Source organism: Camponotus vicinus, unplaced genomic scaffold (genome assembly GCF_025532165.1).
Source record: "Camponotus vicinus isolate PSW18456_S1 unplaced genomic scaffold, iyCamVici1.0 SCAF_12, whole genome shotgun sequence".
NCBI lineage: Eukaryota > Metazoa > Arthropoda > Insecta > Hymenoptera > Formicidae > Camponotus > Camponotus vicinus.
The window spans coordinates 2816561-2837177 of NW_028141948.1; the positions used below are offsets into that span (position 1 = coordinate 2816561).

Sequence of the window (20617 nt, forward strand, 5' to 3'; positions counted from 1 at the left end):
CGGAATTTGACATATTTGAGAGATATTTTAGTTATGAAAAACTTATTCGAGTTGTTGCCTTTTGCTTACGATTCATTAACTCAATTAAACACAAATTAAAAAGAACTCATCGTGATTTAAAGCATAACTTAATCAAATCAATATCACCATGCTCCAATGATGAATTGGAGAATGCAAAATTAGTTCTCGTTAAAATCTTGCAAGGAAGGTTTTTTAAAAAGGAAATAGATGATATTTCCAAATTCGGTCTAGTAAACAAAAAAAGTTCAATTTTAAAACTAAATCCTTTCTTGGACGAGAATAGAATTCTGAGGGTTGATGGTCGATTAAAACATGCAAAATTGCAATATGATGCGAGACATTCTATTTTAATACCTGGACGTCATAATTTTACTCAATTGATTGTAAATCACGAACATAAACGCTTGTTACATGCTGGAGCTCAAATGACTTTGTCATCAATTCGACAAAATTTTTGACCATGTGCAGGACGTAGCATTGTTCGTGATATTATAAGTAAATGTGTAATTTGTTTTCGTAACGCTCCGAAGCCATCTAATACTTTGATGGGAAATTTACCAGAATCTCGCGTTAGCATTTTCGGGAGACCCTTTGAAAAGTGTGAAGTGGATTATGCTGGTCCTATGTTTTATAAAGAAGGGCAACGTAAGAATTCGCGTTTGATTAAATGTTTTATAGTCATATTCGTATGTTTTGTGACAAAGGCGTTACATATAAAGTTAGTTGGCGACCTCAATATCGAGGCTTTTTTAAATGCGTTTAAACGTTTTATTTCCAGAAGAGGTCTGCCTAGTGATATTTATTCAGATAACGGTTTAAATTTTGTAGGTGTAGAACATCAACTTAGCGAACTTTATTTATGAGATCTTTAACGATGAGAAATCGAAACGAAAGATCATAGATGTTACAAGCTGTGAGCGTATAAATTGGCATTTTATTCCAACAGAGGCCCCACATATGGGAGGACTTTGGGAAGCCGCAGTGAACGCTGCAAAATTTCATATTAAGCGCATCATTGGCGAAGCTTCACTGCGATATGATGAGTTTTTAACATTATTAATTTAAATTGAGGCTATTCTCAATTCAAGACCGCTCACTCCATTGTTAACAGATCCTAATGATCTTTCAGTTCTTACGGCGGGTCATTTTTTAATAGGTTCTCCTTACGTCTTATCCAGAACCTAAACTAGAGAATTCAAATACAAATAGATTAACGAAGTGGCAATATGTTGAACAATTGCGCCAACACTTTCGTTTGGAAACGATGGACGAAAGAATACTTGCATACCTGTCAACAACGAAGCAAGTGGAATACCATTGAATCTCCTGTTACAGTAGGACAACTTGTAATAATGAAAGAGAACAATTTGCCCCTGTTAGTCTGGGTTTTGGTCGCGTTGAAGAAGTTTATCCAGGAGATGATAAAATAGTACGAAGCGCTTTAGTGCGTACCACCAAGGGTACTTATAAGCGATCTATTACTGAACTTTGTATTCTTCCAATAGATTAAGATTTTAATCATGTTTATTAGTATTTCCATATTAGATGAGGTTTACTCCAATTTTAATGTCATAGGATTTTATTTTTTTCAAGGTTTCATTACATGTATTTAGCTTATTATAAACGTTTATATTGTTGAAAGCACCAGCTTTCAAGGTGGGCGGTATGCGTTGTGTATGCATTTTATTGTACATGTTTCGTTTTATTAAGCATTTTCATGCATTCCATGACATCTATCGACTGCTTGATGAAAGATTATATTACTACACCTGTTACTATTTTGTTTTTGCGTTGCTTAGTAAAAAAAAAGTTTGATTGATATATCAGATTAATAAGTAATTTTTGCAAGATGGCTCATTCAATCTAAAAATATATAAAAGATAATAAAGAGTGTCCACATACACGAAGAATTTCCCTGCGGTTATTCTCAACAAAATCGTATGAAAATTTAGTATGATTCGCACAACACACTGATGTAATTATTAATAATTTGCTTTAATAATTTGAAGAATTAATGATTTTGGTTAAAATGTTTCAAGACATTCATGATATCGTGAAATCATAAAATCTTTTTTCTTTGATTGAATAATTTAAAACAAAATGCTTAAACGTGAAACGATCCGCAACGTGAATTTGCTTAACTTTCTCTCCTTTCAGTGCCTTTATTTTAGATTTACTGAAAATCGAAGTGCATGCACAAATGATAAAAGATTATTATTATTAGACACAGCACTTTGTTATTACTCAATTTATCTCATTAAACGCATGTCTCGTTTCATACTACCTGTTAATCATTTTCTGCGCCTAATAGGCAAGTACCAGCTCGGTATCCTCATCTACGTTGTGCTTTCGGTGAAGATATCTACGTGCGTATTTGGCGCGAAGTAAACTATTTATTCTGAATTCGTGATAAGCCAGCATCCTATGTAGTTGGATATACCCTTCTCTTCTTTTCAGTTTTTCCTGCAGTGACTCAAATTGTGTTATAATGTCATTATTATATCAGTATTATCTTGTGTTTCTTAGTCATATTATTGTTATTGTTTCATACCCAGTTATTTAGCATTGGCGATCTTGAGAATTAGTAACAGGGAAGCATTTAATTATCACACCTAGAGGTATAAGAGTTCTTAACTTTAAAATAGCTTTAGCAATACAAGGTCAGTATTGTTAATTCTCAGCGTAAATCTTGAATTTAAAGAAAGAGATATAAGAACATGTTTGCTTCAAAATATTTGAAATCGAAGAAGAGCCCACTTTAAAACTGGAGGGCAAACACTAATGTAAGAACAAAGTCAGATTATAATTTTGCATAAATAACAATAAACTCATAATATTTGACATCATTTCTACAATTTCCATTGATTATTTAACTGAGGTTTTTCGAGCAACGTTATATCTATTTGACAGAAATATTTATATTATTATTAATTTTTTCATATATTTCAAATCTGATTAAAAATATTTTAAACTTATTTATATTTTAAGTCAAAATATTTATGATAGAAATATTAGTAAACATATTTTAAGTAATTAAAACCAAATTGCATTTTTTTTAACATTTGTAATCACAACTATTTTTTATTATTTTTATATATTTTTTTATTATTTACTATTTTTTATATTTTTATTATTTTTATATTAATATAAAAATATATTATATATCAATTTTTATTATTTTTTTCCATTTTATCATAAAAGTTTCTTTTAATGTGATTTCGGTTAAAAAATTTATTTTCTGTTTCGTTTCAAATCTATATTATCCGACAAGCAAAAAATATATATTAAATAATTTTTTTTTTCGAATTTATAGCATCGTAATATTACTAACGGAAACCGAGTAAGAAAGGTTCGATAAGATTGCAATCTCCATTATTATTGAAATTTAAGAAAAAAAGCGCTAAACGAGTATCCGTCATGCTTGTTGCTACAATAAAGAAAATCATAAGGAAATTATTAAGCTCAATATTCTCACTAATGATTATTATGATTTTTATCTCATGCATACCAAGTAAGATAATCATTTGTATAATAACTTGTATAATAATTTGTATAATATTTGTATAATATGTATAATATTTGTATAATAATATTTGTATAATATTTATATAATATTTGTATAATATTTGTATAATAATATTTGTATAAGAGCGAAGCGTGGCACAGTAGATAGCGCACTAGTCTACAAAGCCAAAGGTCCCGGGTTCGATTCCCGATAGAACCGAAAAATTGTATACGCTCGCTCCTCTCTCGGAAGGCACTGGCAAACCACCGAGAAATCTTGCCAAGAGAATCTCTCTATTTTTCAGCTGTTTGGAATCGGCATTAAACTGTAGGTCCCATATACGTGTGATAATCTGGTGCGCAACACAGGTATATGAAAGAGAGAGATCAATATGTTCGGACACGAACAAAAGGACTATGAAGATTTATATAATATTTGTATAATATGAATTAGATTTATTTAGTTTATACTTATAATCGAAAGCACTTATTTAAATGATGAAAACTTAATGATTGCTATAGGCAACTAAAGCCCTCCCAATTAATTATCCCCACTAATAATATGATTTGATTTTTAATTTATTTAGATCATTTAAAGAGTAATAATATTAATTATATTAATTTCCATGGACAAAATAACAAAATAAAGATATGGATAAATAATAATAAAAATAACACAAGAGAAATATTGAACAATTATATATGTTATTTGTGGGGTAATAACAATTTTTACATTCTTTGTTAATATGTATATATATATATATATATATATATATATATCAATTTTATAAAAATTATTTTTCATTTTAATATATTATTATATTATTATATATTACATATATATTTACATATATTACATATATATTACGTGTATATAAGGTAAATGGCTATAACTTTGTCAGCGGATATAATTTCGTCAGGCCTTCTAAAATTAAATAAATTAAGCAATCTCGCGTATATCGACTATATTCGTATTGAAACGATGAAGTGTTCAAATCGTTTCAAATCGGGAAATATAGTCGATATACGCGAGATTGCTTAATTTATTTAATTTTAAGAAGGCCTGACGAAATTATATCCGCTGACGAAGTTATAGCCATTTACCTTATATATATATATATATATATATATATATATATATATACACGTAATATATATGTAATATATGTAAATATATATGTAATATATAATAATATAATAATATATTAAAATGAACAAATAATTTTCATAAAATTGATTAACTAATACAAATATAAATACAAATCGTTTTAACTTGTTTAATATTTACTAAAATATCTTTTTTATTTGAGATCCAATAATCTATATTTACTATATCTCTATATCGTGATATTTACATGTTAAATTTTCTTTTTTTAAAGAACACTTCAAAACGAAGATTTTGCTAAAATTACAGAAGAAATAATTGAGTTATTTCCAAAAGAATATAAAGAAACTTACTATATGCCACCTATACGAAAAAAGTATTCAAAAAATATGATAAAGCTGGTATCTCAAGAGGAAAATTGGTCGATAAATTTCGTAACGCATTAAAATTTATCCGTTCTGCTGAAAAGTTGAAAAATAATAACCACATTGAACAAAATGTCATTGTAAGCCAAGGTATTAATATTTTGTATTAAGATTTATCATGGAATTTTTGAAAAATATATAACTGGTTCAATAAATATTAATTTTTTAATGCTTCTCAGCTGATAATCAACAAATCGCAGAAGAACATAGAATTTGGTTGATCCATAACCAAAAACCACAGAATAAAGTTGATGAAAAATGGGATGCGTCATATATATTACACGTTGAAGATTGCGCTAGTAAAACATACAAAAATGTTAATGACATATTTATAAAGTGGCCTATATTGAAATTGGATTCTTCTTATATATTGGTAAATGTCTATATTTTGAAATAATATAATAAAATAAGGCTTTATAATAAAATAAGACTATATTTAAATATAAATAATAGAGGATGAGCTAATAAGACTCAAGCACGGAAATGAAGCGTATGATTTTTTCGTTTAAAATCTTTATTAAAGGAAGTAAACATTTTGGTCCTTCCTTTGGGCCTCAGCACAATTGTGATAAAAAGATGTTTCAATTCTGCATCATCGTCTCAATATATTCCATGAGCTCTCTATTAATTTATTAACTCTTTTAATTAAAAGTTGAGATGATATAATGTGACAATGATATTAAAATAATTGAAACAGTGCCGAGGCAGTGATTAAATTAATTAAAAACCATTATAACAATAAAAATGCTCTTTTAAAAATACTTTTAACTGCAAATTTTACTATTACTACTAACAACTACAAACAAAATACTATAAATTTGAGTATTAAATCTTTATTAATAATTTATTAAGATGCTAAGTTCACCAGTTTTAGGTATGATAATTTGTATTTATTCTTATAGATTGAAAGGGATTTTTATCGAAAATTTCCTCAATATAAAGAAAAGTTATTGAAATCTTGGAACGTAAATTTTGAAAAATTTTTCACTTATTTTAAAAAAAATTTATCTGCAGGAGGGAACATTTATGAAAGTTTAATGAATGCACAGCATTTAAACTTAGGTAAATATTCGTACATTAAAAGTTTTATTTTGATTTGTAATAAGAACGATACACACATACACATACATATGTTTCATATATATGGTTATTATTAGACACTCTGTATATGAATATTTATTTTATTAATACATATCTATTGATTTCCTCGTAGATTCGAAAACAGCCCTTCAAATATGGCTTTTAATAAGTGTTGTAGCTCCTAAATCAAGTAAAATTACTTTTAAAATTGGGAACAAGAAAAGAATGTGGAAACCTACAATCTCGGAAAGTCAGGAAGGAATTCTAATACACTGTAAAGTAAGTTAAATTCCATTCTCGTTCCAGATCCGAAATAAAAAGAAAAATCGAAATTGATATTTTATCAAGAGACACTGATGTGTCTATAGAAGTTTTTTTACAACAGACATTTTTACTGGGCGCTTTTTCAGTTTTTTGAAAAGATTTGTTAAAGTTAAACTAACATTTATAATTAGAGGTTTCTTACGATTTGTAATTTACTTTAGGTACCTGGCGATATTGAAAAAATATGTCAAGACAAACAAAATAAAATGCGTCAAATGAACTTTACGATGCAACCTTTTATAATCATCGTTGGACCAGAAATAACTGCAATCGAAAATATATACATTCGGCTCGATACAACATTGTATTCTATGCCGACGGTATTAAAAGCATTGGATGTACTTTTCAAGATTTTTGTAACATTTAATGCGTGTTATCCGAAAGAATGTGAAAATATGTGGTATTTAATTCAGTGGGGAATTTATGAGATCCATACAATTTGGGATGAAAACATTCCCTTTCTATGCACTGCATTAAATAAAATAAAAAGAGGTTAGTCTTCATTGTGTATAAATCTGAAACCTTGTTTTCACAACTTGTTTGTATCATTTGCTTTTTTGAAAATCTATTATTTTTTATTTAGTAATATTGATTGATTGCTAATTATTGTAATGTATATATATATGTACACACACACACACACACACGCGCGCGCGCGCGCACACACACACACACACACACACACACACACACACACATATATATAGTATATGCCACCAAACTTATTTTCTCATTAGTATTAGGTTTTATTAGTTTAGTATTAGCTCTTATTATTTGTTTTTGACATAAGTAACAATTAATTTTCTTGCGTCTTTTTGAAACATAAAACATTACGCTTAAAAATAATAATTTTTCAAATACTAACATCGCATTTTAAAAGATTGCTTTAGCCAAAAATGGATTGTCGAATTTGTTTAATAAAGATTTTCGGAGATACTCGAGCATATATTAAACATTTAAAATCATATCATCCATTTGAGATGACATATAAATGTATTAATCCTAAATGTTATCGGATATTTTCTTCTTTTTTTTCATTACAAAAACACTTAGATGCTAGATGTTCATTTCAAATACATCAATTACAAGTCTCTGATAATAAAGATGATAATTCATCATTACAGACGTCTGTAATATTTAAAATGGAAAACATAACAGAAAATAATTCAATTACTAATACAAATAATTTTATAATTGAAAAAAATATTTCATCTAACGATATTGAAAATTGTGTGCTAAAATTCGTCGCTCAATTATATCAGAAACCTATTGCCCGATTAATAGTTCAAAAAATTATAGAAGAGTTTCGAGATACAATTCAGAATGTTTCTGAATATTTTCTTCAACAATTAAAATGACAATTACCTTCTAATTTATACAATTTTGATAACTGTAAGATATCTATATTGGAAAAAATTGATAGTGAATATAAAAGATTGCAGTATCTCCGAAAATCAATCATATTTTATCTCTCCACAATCATTCTTTATCGGAGAATACTACAGTAATAAAAGAAAAGAGCAAAACACAATTCTCACTGTTCAAAAATGTGAAAGTCAAATCATACCTATGCGTGAAACATTAAAGACTTTCGAAGACGAAAGTTTATTACGTACCCCACAAAATTATTGCGAAGATGTTTCAAAATTGGCATATGGCGTAAACGAGGAGTGTATATTCAATGAAATCCCTCATTTTGATTGCTCGATAAATATAACTTGCGATATAATGCATGATCTTTTCGAAGGTGTTTGCAGATATGATCTTGCGAAAATAATACAGTATTTCCTAATGGGGAATTTTTTCACAATGGAACATTTAAATGAAAGAATTAAATACTTTAATCATCAATCAAATTTCGATAAGGGAAACAAAATGCCATTGATAAAAATTGATCACTTAAAAAAAAGGATATCTAATAATGACAGCATCAGAAATGTTTGCGATGATTTGTTACTTAACTTTTATTATAGGAGATCTAATTCCTTATGATAATGAAGTTTGGGATTTCTATCTCATACTTTGTGAAATTATTAATATCGTAACAGATACAATTATATTAAACGTTCAAATAAATTTCCTTAAAGGGTTAATAATTTCTCATCATGAAATGTATATACGACTATTCAATGATCATCTAAAACCCAAATTTCATTTTATGGTACATTATCCAGAAATTATTCGAAGAATGGGACCTCTTAAAAGTTTATCTTCTATTCGATATGAGGGATTTCATAAAATTTCGAAGAATTATGCGCCTATCGTAACATCAAGGAAAAATATAACATTAACATTAGCGATCAAATTGCAATTGCATTCTTGTTATAGATTTCTTTGTAAAAGAGGGCTTAACGATATAATTGAAATAGGTCCAGAAATAAGATTAGTATCAAGTGATTCGGATGCGCATTTAATAACACTCATTCGTAGGAAGACATTAGCAACTTGTTTCAACTCAATTTTTACGAATGTATCCCAAGTAGATGATAACATTTTAATGGAAGTTGCATGGATTCGATATAACAGCGTTGTCTTTAGACCTAAATATGTGATCATTTCTAATGCTGATGAAAATAATTTGTCATTCGGGATAATGCAATGTATTATTTTAAAGAGCAGAGAATTATTTTATGTTGTATATAAAAAGTGTATTACTTTAGGTTTAGATACTCATTTTAAAGCTTATGAAATCGAATTGCCACGTGAGAATAGTACATATGAAATTTACACAGTTGATGTTTCGAAAGAATGTAATGTGAGGACATGCAATTTTCATATTTCAGGCGAAGGTCGATATTTTATTTCAATGTTCGACGTTTAAGAAATAATATCTTAGCGTTAATATTAATGTTCTGATAAAACACGCATGCACTTGTTCTAAAATATAAATTATAAAAAATATATATATAAATATATTATATATGTATTTTAATAATATATGTATTAATAATAATATATGTATTAATAATATATGTATTTTAATATTTAAAAAATGGTTCTTATATAAATATTATAATAAATCTTTTTTCAATATTTCAATATTGATTTGTCTTTAAATTTATTTCACATATTTTACCACTTTTTATCATAATATTAAAAATATTATTTATTTAAATATTTATTAATAATCATTTATTTATTTCAATTAAATATTTAGTAATAGTAAATAAATTGCTCATTTGTTTTAACTAAATATGTAGCTCTAGTAATTAAATGTTTATTAACTATTATAAAATTGCTTATTCTTTTAAATTAAACATTTAGTAATAGTTATCACAGCTTTAATTTCCCCTTAAGATGATTTAGTTATAATTACCAAATATCTGATAATACTTATCAAATATATTATTTTTACTATCGAACATTTAATTACAATTACCAGATTTTTTAATTTCTCGTTATCATGATTTAGTTATAATTACTGCTAATTTCGGCAATAATTGCCAACTCTTTTACACGACTATCTTACCAAAATTTGTTAATAATTACCAATTACTTTATCAAACATGTTGGCTAAACTAAATCATTTAATGATAGTTATCAAATATCTAATAATCTTAAACTGAATGATTTAGTAATATTTACAACAATTTAATACATATTTAATAACAATCATCAAAGATTTTATGATAAATATTAAATATTTAATAATTGTTACTAAATTGTTTAATTGATTCAATTGCAAACAAAATTTGTTTGCAACTAGACCAATTGAAGATTTAGTAATTATTATCAAATATGGTAATATTTATCAAATATTCAATTAAAATTCACAACTAAATATATTTGATAATTATTACCAATCAGTTTTTTCAGTGTAGAATAAAATTACCATGTGATCGTTATAATTTGTTGTACCGTTTAATTCATTCAAACTATTACAAATTTCACTGCATCAAATTTATTCGAACCATTATGTAACGTCAATTCAATCAAAATTCTCGAGAGCTACAGGCAATACAGAATCGTTTTTTTATATATTTAACACTATTATTACACTATCTGATTACAAATATTTTAAACTTATTTATATTTTGAGTCAAAATATTTATGATAGAAATATTAGTAAACATATTTTAAGTAATTAAAACCAAATTGCATTTTTTTTAACATTTGTAATCACAACTATTTTTTATTATTTTTATATATTTTTTTATTTACTATTTTTTATATTTTTATTATTTTTATATTAATATAAAAATATATTATATATCAATTTTTATTATTTTTTTCCATTTTATCATAAAAGTTTCTTTTAATGTGATTTCGGTTAAAAAATTTATTTTCTGTTTCGTTTCAAATCTGTATTATCCGACAAGCAAAAAATATATATTAAATAATTTGTCTTTTAGAATTTATAGCATCGTAATAGTACTAACGGAAACCGAGTAAGAAAGGTTCGATAAGATTGCAATCTCCAATATTATTGAAATTTAAGAAAAAAAGCGCTAAACGAGTATCCATCATGCTTGTTGCTACAATAAAGAAAATCATAAGGAAATTATTAAGCTCAATATTCTCACTAATGATTATTATGATCTTTATCTCATGCATACCAAGTAAGATAATCATTTGTATAATAACTTGTATAATAATTTGTATAATATTTGTATAATTTGTATAATATTTGTATAATAATATTTGTATAATATTTGTATAATATTTGTATAATATTTGTATAATATTTGTATAATAATATTTGTATAATATTTGTATAATATGAATTAGATTTATTTAGTTTATACTTATAATCGAAAGCACTTATTTAAATGATAAAACTTAATGATTGCTATAGGCAACTAAAGCCCTCCCAATTAATTATCCCCACTAATAATATGATTTGATTTTTAATTTATTTAGATCATTTAAAGAGTAATAATATTAATTATATTAATTTTCATGGACAAAATAACAAAATAAAGATATGGATAAATAATAATAAAAATAACACAAGAGAAATATATAACAATTATATATGCTATTTGTGGACTAATAATGTTCTTATATTTAAATTCCATTATACTTATAATAATCGGCAGAGAAAAATAGGGATGTATGTGGGAGGAGGTTGGACGTGTCTCTATCCTGCGGAAAGAGCATTCACACATTTTTCAGCCCAACAAATAATTGTTAGAAAACAATATTCTAGAAAAATATGTGAGGCGCAAGTGGCTGGATCGGGAATCGAACCGGAGTCTTTCGTTTTCCGGGCAATTGCTCTAGACCACTGAGCTATCCAGACCTCACACCTAATGCTGCTTTTTAACACAATGATATGCGACTCCAGAGCGATGTTGGTATCTCACTCGATGAATGCAATGCCGATTATGGAGGATATTATTTATATAGTTTATTATTATTTGTATAATATTATTTTATTTATAATATTATATAATATAAAAAATAAGAAATTAACAGACAACGTATACAGATTTTCTAATGTAACAATTGTGATTTCAATATTTTATATGAAAATGATTCTGTTTTTAGTTATTAAATAATTAAAATGTATGTTTTTATTTGGCAATATATGTAGCAATATTCATAATATTTAAAAGTATATGGTTTATACAAACATACGTATCTCGTATTTTGTATTAATTAATATACATTATGAATATTAATTTGTACATATCTCAACTTTTAACAATCCTCTTTTTATTTTTAGTAAATATAATTTTATTTTAATTCTTTGTGTTAGATAATATATATATATATATATATATATATATATATATATATATGTATAATTAACTAATTAATTACAATATTCTTATACTATTCTATATATATATATATATATATATAATTACTATTTATAACTATTTACTATATATTTTTATAGATACAACAATTAAAATGCTATTTAATAATAATTATTATCAAGTAATTTCTATAACAAAATATTTTATATAATATTACATATAATATTTTTATTCATATAATATTATTCTATTTATAATATTATACAATATTAAATATTATATTAATATAATTAAAATGTATATTTTTATCGAATAATATATTTAGCAATATTGACAATATATTTAAATATATATGATTCATACAAACGTATGTAAACGTCGTATTGTAAATGTTTCATATTTTGTATTAATTAATATACATTGTAAATATTAATTCATACATAATCCGATATTTAGCAAAACTTTTTTTACATTTGATAAATACAATTTTATTTTAGTAATTTCTTGTGTTAGATAATCTACACTTTGTTTATGGTTTTATAAATTATATTTATATCGTTACTTATACATTTTGATGACTTATACATTTCGATGATTGATGATTACATCTTTTGTAATAAATTGTAAAAATTTACTAAAAAAATATAAATTTAGAATTTTGACAAATAATTAATATATTTGTATCCTGCAAAAATATCTGTCACCGAATTTAATAACCTGTCACCGAATAATATATTTAGCAATATCGACAATATATTTAAATAAATATGATTCGTACAAACGTATGTAAATATTTTTATTTTTCTGTTGTAACGTAGAAGTACGCCGACTACTGTAAGAATAAGAGAAATAATGCGTAATAATATTATTTGGCTCAAATTCCATAAATCAATTCCTTTGTCTATTAATCTATATGTTGTTGCTTTTGTTATTTCTTTCATTGAAATTAATTATATTATTCTATACACCCATTTGATCAACGAGCGACAGAATCCGTGGCAACGGCATCGACGCATATCCTGTAGAGAGAGCATTTACACATTTTTCAATCCAACGAATAATTGTTAGAAAACAATATTCGCGGACTAGAAAAATATGTGAGGCGCAAGTGGCTGGATCGGGAATCGAACCCGAGTCTTTCGCTTTCCTGCTTTAGACCACTGAGCTATCACGACCTCACACCTAATGCTGTTCTTTAACACAGTGATATGCGACTCCAGAGCGATGTTGGTATCTTGCTCGATGGATGAAATGCCGATTGCCATGGAGGATCCTTGAAAAGATCGCTCGCTGACCAAATAAGTGCCGGTGGAGGTATTCGCGTGCACCGCATACTGGCTTCCGACTGGCCTTCCGTAAGAAACGGCACCGACGAGCATAACGCCGTAAAGTGACCACATCCCCTAAGATCCCTCTAGTAAATACTAAAATTCCCACTGTGTCAAATAGTAGTGGCGGATGGACCCTAAATAGGGTCGAAAATTTCAATGAAAAAAATAACGAAAACAATAACATATGGACTTATAATAAGGATGATGTGAAAAAAGAAGAATCACAATACAAAATTTGAAGCACTCAGTGAAGAAAACAATAATAAAAAGATTAACAATATTTAACGAATATTTTATTGAAAAACGTAATAGAAATACACTTTAATGAAAAGCGTCTTTTATTTGCGTTATTTCCAGTAGTAATATTTCTTATAATAATATCTTATTTGTTATGCAGGTAAATTTTAATATTACGTACTTTATATTAGATATTTTCAATGCTTATATTTTTGTACATAATTAATTAACAAAATTACTAGTATTATAGTAAATGAGTAATTAGATGCATGCATTTTACATGCACCCGACACATGGGCGATCGTATAATATGTGAGTGAGTGTATGTGTTCGTAAGTGCGAATGTGGTGTATTTGTGTGTGTTACATCATATGTATATATTAATGAAGCATAAAAAATAATTATTTTAATGTAAATTCATAATATTTAAGAAAAGATCTTTTTTATGCAATAAATTTTATTGATATTAAAAAGAACATAACTATTACATGATATTAAAACCAATATTTTAATTCTTCAAATATGATGCTATACTATTTTATCATACAAGTACCGAACAAGATTCAGATAAATTTAGTATAGCAAATTTTATATTTATTCTTTGCAAAAAGTAATAACTATCAATTATTATAATGAAAGTATTGATTAATTTATTATATAATATAAGTATTGAGCATTTTTATTAATAAACACATTTTTTTAATCGTTTACAAATTTTGATTACAGATGTATTATGAAATGTTGGCGTAACTTAATAAATAGGTTTCGTGGCAATCGAGCTAGAGACAATGAGCTAACTGTCCGTTATCGAGGTAATAGAATTCATTGGACTTCAGATTTATTGCGACACGTAAGTAAAATATACTTGTAAGTAAATTAAACGTAAAGTCTATCTTAAATACGGTATACTTTTTTGAGACACAAAAATAAGTATAATGTAACTATATAAGCAAGTACCGACATAAACATACAGATGCTTTGGAAATAAATGATGAAACTGTAAAAGAATATTTTATCTTGTCAAATAGATTTTAAAAAATTCATATAAATATGAATCTAGAAACGTCTTCATTTTAAATAAACAGGTTTTGTTTATGATAGAGTTTAACACAAACATTTCGTTAAAAAAGGATGCTGAAAATAATTATTTTCTTCAAACGTTTGTCTTTTATCAACATTTCATCGACAATCTCGTCAAAAATAAAATTTCCCATAATATTTAGAATTATGTGAGACGAAGCAATAATACAAGATCTTTCCAAATAGCAATAAAGCATTAGCAAATGATCAAAGATGTCTTTGCAAATCACAATCTAGAGTATCACAGAATAATATAAGCAAAAAAGGTCCGAATGATAGATCAGAACAAATTATATAAAAGGCTAAGTACCAAACGTTAGATATTGAAAATGTAAATGCAATTTAATGTGCTAATAAATATCGCATCTAATCAAACAAAGATCTTTACATATGCCAATATCGAATACAATTAGATGACAAACGTTAACGTTTCGATTCACTTCAAATCCTTATTAATGTATCGTCTTAAACAATATGATTTCTTAAATTCGTACATATAAAAACTATTGACGCAAGAAAATAAACAGCGGTGAACACAGCGGTGAAACAGTGTAAACACACGTTTATTTTCTTGCGTCCATAGTTATTATATGTACGAATTTAAGAAGTCATATTATTCAAGACGACATTGATAAGGATTCGAAGTGAATCGTAACGTTATCGTTTGTCATCTAATTGTATTCAATATTTGCATATGTAAAGGTCTTTGTTTGATTTATTGCGATATTTATTAGCACATTAAATTAACGTTTTTAACATCAATCGTTTGGTTCTTAGCTTTCCATATCATTTTTTCCCCAAAATCTAGACATTTTTAACAGATAGATATAAATGAATAAACAAAAGAAAATTATTTCTGACGATTTTTTTGGATTAGTTTGAAAAGATAGCGTTTCTAAGTCCATGCTGGTATAATTCTTCTTTCATTTTTGGTATAGAATATATTTAAGATATGTTTCTAAACTTTCTCTTGTTTCTAATTTAAAACTTTTGTATTTTCAAGTTATATTATATTAGTAATATTAATAATAACTCTAATCTTGCAGTCGTTAGGTGAGGTTGAACTTTAGGAAAGTTAATATTGTTGTTTGTGCATTCGCATCGCAAAGAGTCACATATCTATAATATTGATTATAAGATTTCTTAAGTACATTATAAAGCCTTATTCTCAACTTTAAATTGTCTAGACTATATATTGTTAAATATGATTAATTTTTAAGATAGGATATATTTCAATAAATGTATAATGTAACATAATTTTATAAATTATGATTACTTTTTTCATATTTGTAAATTTTGGGAATTGCCAAATTGTGCGAAAAATATAATTTAAAAAAATAATAAATTAAAAATGTTTTATGTAATTTTAATAAATCAAGAAAATAAAAATAAATTACTATAAATGATTTTATTACTATAGAAGATTTTTTTATATTTAACATAAATTTAACACATATTTAACATAAACAAAATTTTTTTAAGTATATCTTTTTGTGTTATAAAATCGATATTTGTTTATGTATTACCTTTATATCATTACTGTTATCTTTATTAATGAGAGTTTTCTATGTAATAAATTGTACGATTCTATTTAAAAAAATATAAATTAAGAAACTTGACGGAAATACTAACAAGAAATTATTAACATGTGTTTTCCATCAAAAAAGTGCCTGACATCAAAATTAACACTGCAGTATTGATTATCAGTTAGTCGACGGAGACGGCTAAAGAATAATTCACTTATCAATTAATTGTAATTTTAAAAATTCTTTATTTCTTTATATATTTATTTCTTGTTGTATGCAACTTATAATTTATGTAAAGTAAAAAAATTATTTAACACTGTACATTTAATGACATTTACATTTCTCGTTTAAATAGCGTTGAAAATAGATATTAAGAAAAAGGAAATTCATTATTTGCTGCCACATATTGTAATATTGGTAGAAAAGAAACCATTGTGTCTTTTTAAAAATAATTGGCTTTGTAGCTCAAAAGAAATAATTTATAAATCATATTTTATATATATATGTATACGTAATATATATGTAATATATAATAATATATTAAAATGAAAAATAATTTTTATAAAATTGATATATATATATATATATATATACATATATATATATATATATACATACATATATATATATATATATATATATATATATACACAATATTAACAAAGAATGTAAAAATTGTTATCAGTCCAGATTTATTATATTTATTTACGTTTAAAATATATAAGATAAATATTTTAACTATATGGATTGCACAAAAATGTATATAGTATATAATAGTTAGCGTCAATGAGTATTATGAAAATAATTATGTAATAAAAACATGTAAACAAATTTTTTGATAATATTATCAAAAGTATTAATAATTATTATAAAAATTACTTTGAAAATTATAGATATGTAATTGAGTTATAAACTAATAAAGATCATAAAACATACATAAATAATACATAAAAGATAAAATATTATAAAATGAATAACACAATAAAAAATTATAGACAAAATAACATATAAATGTACCTGATATTTAAATTCAAAAAGTATGATATAATTATATCACATAAAATGGATTGGCATTGAGACGTAATATTTCCTCCATTTATTCATTTGTTCATTTATTAGTATCAGAGAATTACCGAAAGCTGTTTTTGATAATTTTTCCTTTAAATTAAATTCCACTGTTTTGATATTTAGTTTTGTTTTCTCTATAGGTGGTTCATATGGTAATATTTCTTTATTTTCGACTAAAGAATTATTCACATTTTGACAGTTAGCGCTAATATCTTCCATGATAATAGCATTCTCAGGTTTTGTTGGAAGATTTATTAAATCAACAAGAATTGAATTATTTATATTATTATTCTCTGTACTAAAACTTGAACAATCAAAGTCGACTGTTTTATTGCGAATCTGTAAAAATAATTCAAATTTTTATTATTTTTTCATTTTATAATTACATTGATTAAAAATAGTAGCAAATAGAGTCAGTTTAATTACATAATAATTAATATAAAAAAATAGAGAAAAAATATTAGAAAACATACACTGTATTCATTGAAATGTCTGCGTAGTTTCAATCGATTTAAAACGTTGGGAATCAATTTATTGAAATCAGACGAATTACATTCATTTAAAAGATCGCCCAAATCATCTACACTTTTAATATCATTCGCTACATAAAGAAAATATAAAATGTTAAATATAAGAAAATGCCAAATGTAAATATAAATATATATCAAACTTCAGTGTAAATAAAATAGGAGAAAAAACGAATTATATATTTATATAATTATATTATAAAATATATTATATATTTTTATATATTCTTTACATAAATTATAATTTATAAAAATTTATTAATTTATTGTGCACAACAAATAAGATTCAAAAGATGCGCGTAAATAAAAAATATCCAAGGTTGGTTAAATAATAAATAAGATAATATTATAGTTACAAAGAAATTTTTATTTGAAAAGAAATAATAAATTAGAAGTACCTTGACAAATATCATAGAAATGAGGCAATCCCCAACTCTTTAAAAGAAAATCCATTTCCTCGAAATGTTTCGAAATATCCGATTTTGAACAGAATTAGTCTTCACACATAAATGCGTATAATAATCGATGCGATTACTTCGACAATGAAGAAAATGCTAGAATATTACGGATGAGATCGTGGCGACGAGACCATCTTTTGTTTCATAAAAAAAGAAAAGAAAAAAGAGAAACAAAAGATGGTCTTGTCGCCAATATAATATTTATCTTATATATTTTAAACGTAAATAAATATAATAAATCTGGACTGATAACAATTTTTACATTCTTTGTTAATATGTATATATATATATATATATATATATATATATATATATATCAATTTTATAAAAATTATTTTTTATTTTAATATATTATTATATTATTATATATTACATATATATTTACATATATTACATATATATTACGTGTATATAAGGTAAATGGCTATAACTTTGTCAGCGGATATAATTTCGTCAGACCTTCTAAAATTAAATAAATTAAGCAATCTCGCGTATATCGACTATATTCGTATTGAAACGATGAAGTGTTCAAATCGTTTCAAATCGGGAAATATAGTCGATATACGCGAGATTGCTTAATTTATTTAATTTTAAGAAGGCCTGACGAAATTATATCCGCTGACGAAGTTATAGCCATTTACCTTATATATATATATATATATATATATATATATATATATATACACGTAATATATATGTAATATATGTAAATATATATGTAATATATAATAATATAATAATATATTAAAATGAACAAATAATTTTCATAAAATTGATTAACTAATACAAATATAAATACAAATCGTTTTAACTTGTTTAATATTTACTAAAATATCTTTTTTATTTGAGATCCAATAATCTATATTTACTATATCTCTATATCGTGATATTTACATGTTAAATTTTCTTTTTTTAAAGAACACTTCAAAACGAAGATTTTGCTAAAATTACAGAAGAAATAATTGAGTTATTTCCAAAAGAATATAAAGAAACTTACTATATGCCACCTATACGAAAAAAGTATTCAAAAAATATGATAAAGCTGGTATCTCAAGAGGAAAATTGGTCGATAAATTTCGTAACGCATTAAAATTTATCCGTTCTGCTGAAAAGTTGAAAAATAATAACCACATTGAACAAAATGTCATTGTAAGCCAAGGTATTAATATTTTGTATTAAGATTTATCATGGAATTTTTGAAAAATATATAACTGGTTCAATAAATATTAATTTTTTAATGCTTCTCAGCTGATAATCAACAAATCGCAGAAGAACATAGAATTTGGTTGATCCATAACCAAAAACCACAGAATAAAGTTGATGAAAAATGGGATGCGTCATATATATTACACGTTGAAGATTGCGCTAGTAAAACATACAAAAATGTTAATGACATATTTATAAAGTGGCCTATATTGAAATTGGATTCTTCTTATATATTGGTAAATGTCTATATTTTGAAATAATATAATAAAATAAGGCTTTATAATAAAATAAGACTATATTTAAATATAAATAATAGAGGATGAGCTAATAAGACTCAAGCACGGAAATGAAGCGTATGATTTTTTCGTTTAAAATCTTTATTAAAGGAAGTAAACATTTTGGTCCTTCCTTTGGGCCTCAGCACAATTGTGATAAAAAGATGTTTCAATTCTGCATCATCGTCTCAATATATTCCATGAGCTCTCTATTAATTTATTAACTCTTTTAATTAAAAGTTGAGATGATATAATGTGACAATGATATTAAAATAATTGAAACAGTGCCGAGGCAGTGATTAAATTAATTAAAAACCATTATAACAATAAAAATGCTCTTTTAAAAATACTTTTAACTGCAAATTTTACTATTACTACTAACAACTACAAACAAAATACTATAAATTTGAGTATTAAATCTTTATTAATAATTTATTAAGATGCTAAGTTCACCAGTTTTAGGTATGATAATTTGTATTTATTCTTATAGATTGAAAGGGATTTTTATCGAAAATTTCCTCAATATAAAGAAAAGTTATTGAAATCTTGGAACGTAAATTTTGAAAAATTTTTCACTTATTTTAAAAAAAATTTATCTACAGGAGGGAACATTTATGAAAGTTTAATGAATGCACAGTATTTAAACTTAGGTAAATATTCGTACATTAAAAGTTTTATTTTGATTTGTAATAAGAACGATACACACATACACATACATATGTTTCATATATATGGTTATTATTAG

At 25.1% G+C, this 20617-nt stretch overlaps 2 protein-coding genes and 1 long non-coding RNA gene across 8 annotated transcripts; 2 read left to right on the forward strand and 1 right to left on the reverse strand.

The window, feature by feature from the left end:
* Positions 1-1893: 1893 nt before the first annotated feature.
* LOC145962927 (uncharacterized) lies at positions 1894-10870 on the forward strand. Of its 5 annotated transcripts, none has more exons than XM_083084421.1 (12): positions 1894-1996; positions 2333-2639; positions 2723-2804; positions 3335-3532; positions 3671-3894; positions 4113-4241; positions 4905-5145; positions 5235-5428; positions 5958-6117; positions 6269-6414; positions 6621-6951; positions 10812-10870. In XM_083084421.1, the coding sequence occupies exons 9-12, from the start codon at positions 6093-6095 to the stop codon at positions 10826-10828; spliced, it is 519 nt and encodes a 172-aa protein (XP_082940547.1). In that variant the 5' UTR covers positions 1894-1996; positions 2333-2639; positions 2723-2804; positions 3335-3532; positions 3671-3894; positions 4113-4241; positions 4905-5145; positions 5235-5428; positions 5958-6092; the 3' UTR covers positions 10829-10870. The 5 variants fall into 5 exon arrangements, with proteins under 5 accessions (XP_082940547.1, XP_082940548.1, XP_082940550.1 ...); XM_083084422.1 differs by having other exon boundaries at positions 2333-2387; positions 2577-2804; XM_083084424.1 differs by having other exon boundaries at positions 2333-2387.
* Positions 10871-14274: 3404 nt separating this feature from the next.
* Positions 14275-18517, reverse strand: LOC145962933 (uncharacterized). 2 transcript variants are annotated; one of them, XM_083084443.1, is made up of 4 exons: positions 18332-18517; positions 17880-18007; positions 17472-17745; positions 14275-15931 (listed from the first exon to the last, which is right to left on the reverse strand). In XM_083084443.1, the coding sequence occupies exons 1-4, from the start codon at positions 18384-18386 to the stop codon at positions 15924-15926; spliced, it is 465 nt and encodes a 154-aa protein (XP_082940569.1). In that variant the 5' UTR covers positions 18387-18517; the 3' UTR covers positions 14275-15923. The 2 variants fall into 2 exon arrangements, with proteins under 2 accessions (XP_082940569.1, XP_082940568.1); XM_083084442.1 differs by having other exon boundaries at positions 17356-17745.
* Positions 18518-19320: 803 nt separating this feature from the next.
* Positions 19321-20422, forward strand: LOC145962518 (uncharacterized). The gene is made up of 3 exons (XR_014435873.1): positions 19321-19550; positions 19640-19833; positions 20363-20422. It is a non-coding gene; the product is annotated as an uncharacterized LOC145962518 (long non-coding RNA).
* The last annotated feature ends 195 nt before the right edge of the window (positions 20423-20617 follow it).

What these genes read in the sequence shown, in the direction of transcription:
- LOC145962933 (XM_083084442.1), bottom strand. Translation starts at nt 18,386, where the DNA reads ATGGATTTTCTTTTAAAGAGTTGGGGATTGCCTCATTTCTATGATATT. An exon ending in TTTCTATGATATTTGTCAAG is followed by an intron (nt 18,008 to 18,331) that starts GTACTTCTAATT and finishes TTCTTTATGTAG; the next exon opens with CGAATGATATTAAAAGTGTA. An exon ending in GACATTTCAATGAATACAGT is followed by an intron (nt 17,746 to 17,879) that starts GTATGTTTTCTA and finishes TTATTTTTACAG; the next exon opens with ATTCGCAATAAAACAGTCGA.
- LOC145962927 (XM_083084420.1), top strand. Translation starts at nt 6,093, where the DNA reads ATGAATGCACAGCATTTAAACTTAG. An exon ending in TGCACAGCATTTAAACTTAG is followed by an intron (nt 6,118 to 6,268) that starts GTAAATATTCGT and finishes ATTTCCTCGTAG; the next exon opens with ATTCGAAAACAGCCCTTCAA. An exon ending in GAATTCTAATACACTGTAAA is followed by an intron (nt 6,415 to 6,620) that starts GTAAGTTAAATT and finishes AATTTACTTTAG; the next exon opens with GTACCTGGCGATATTGAAAA.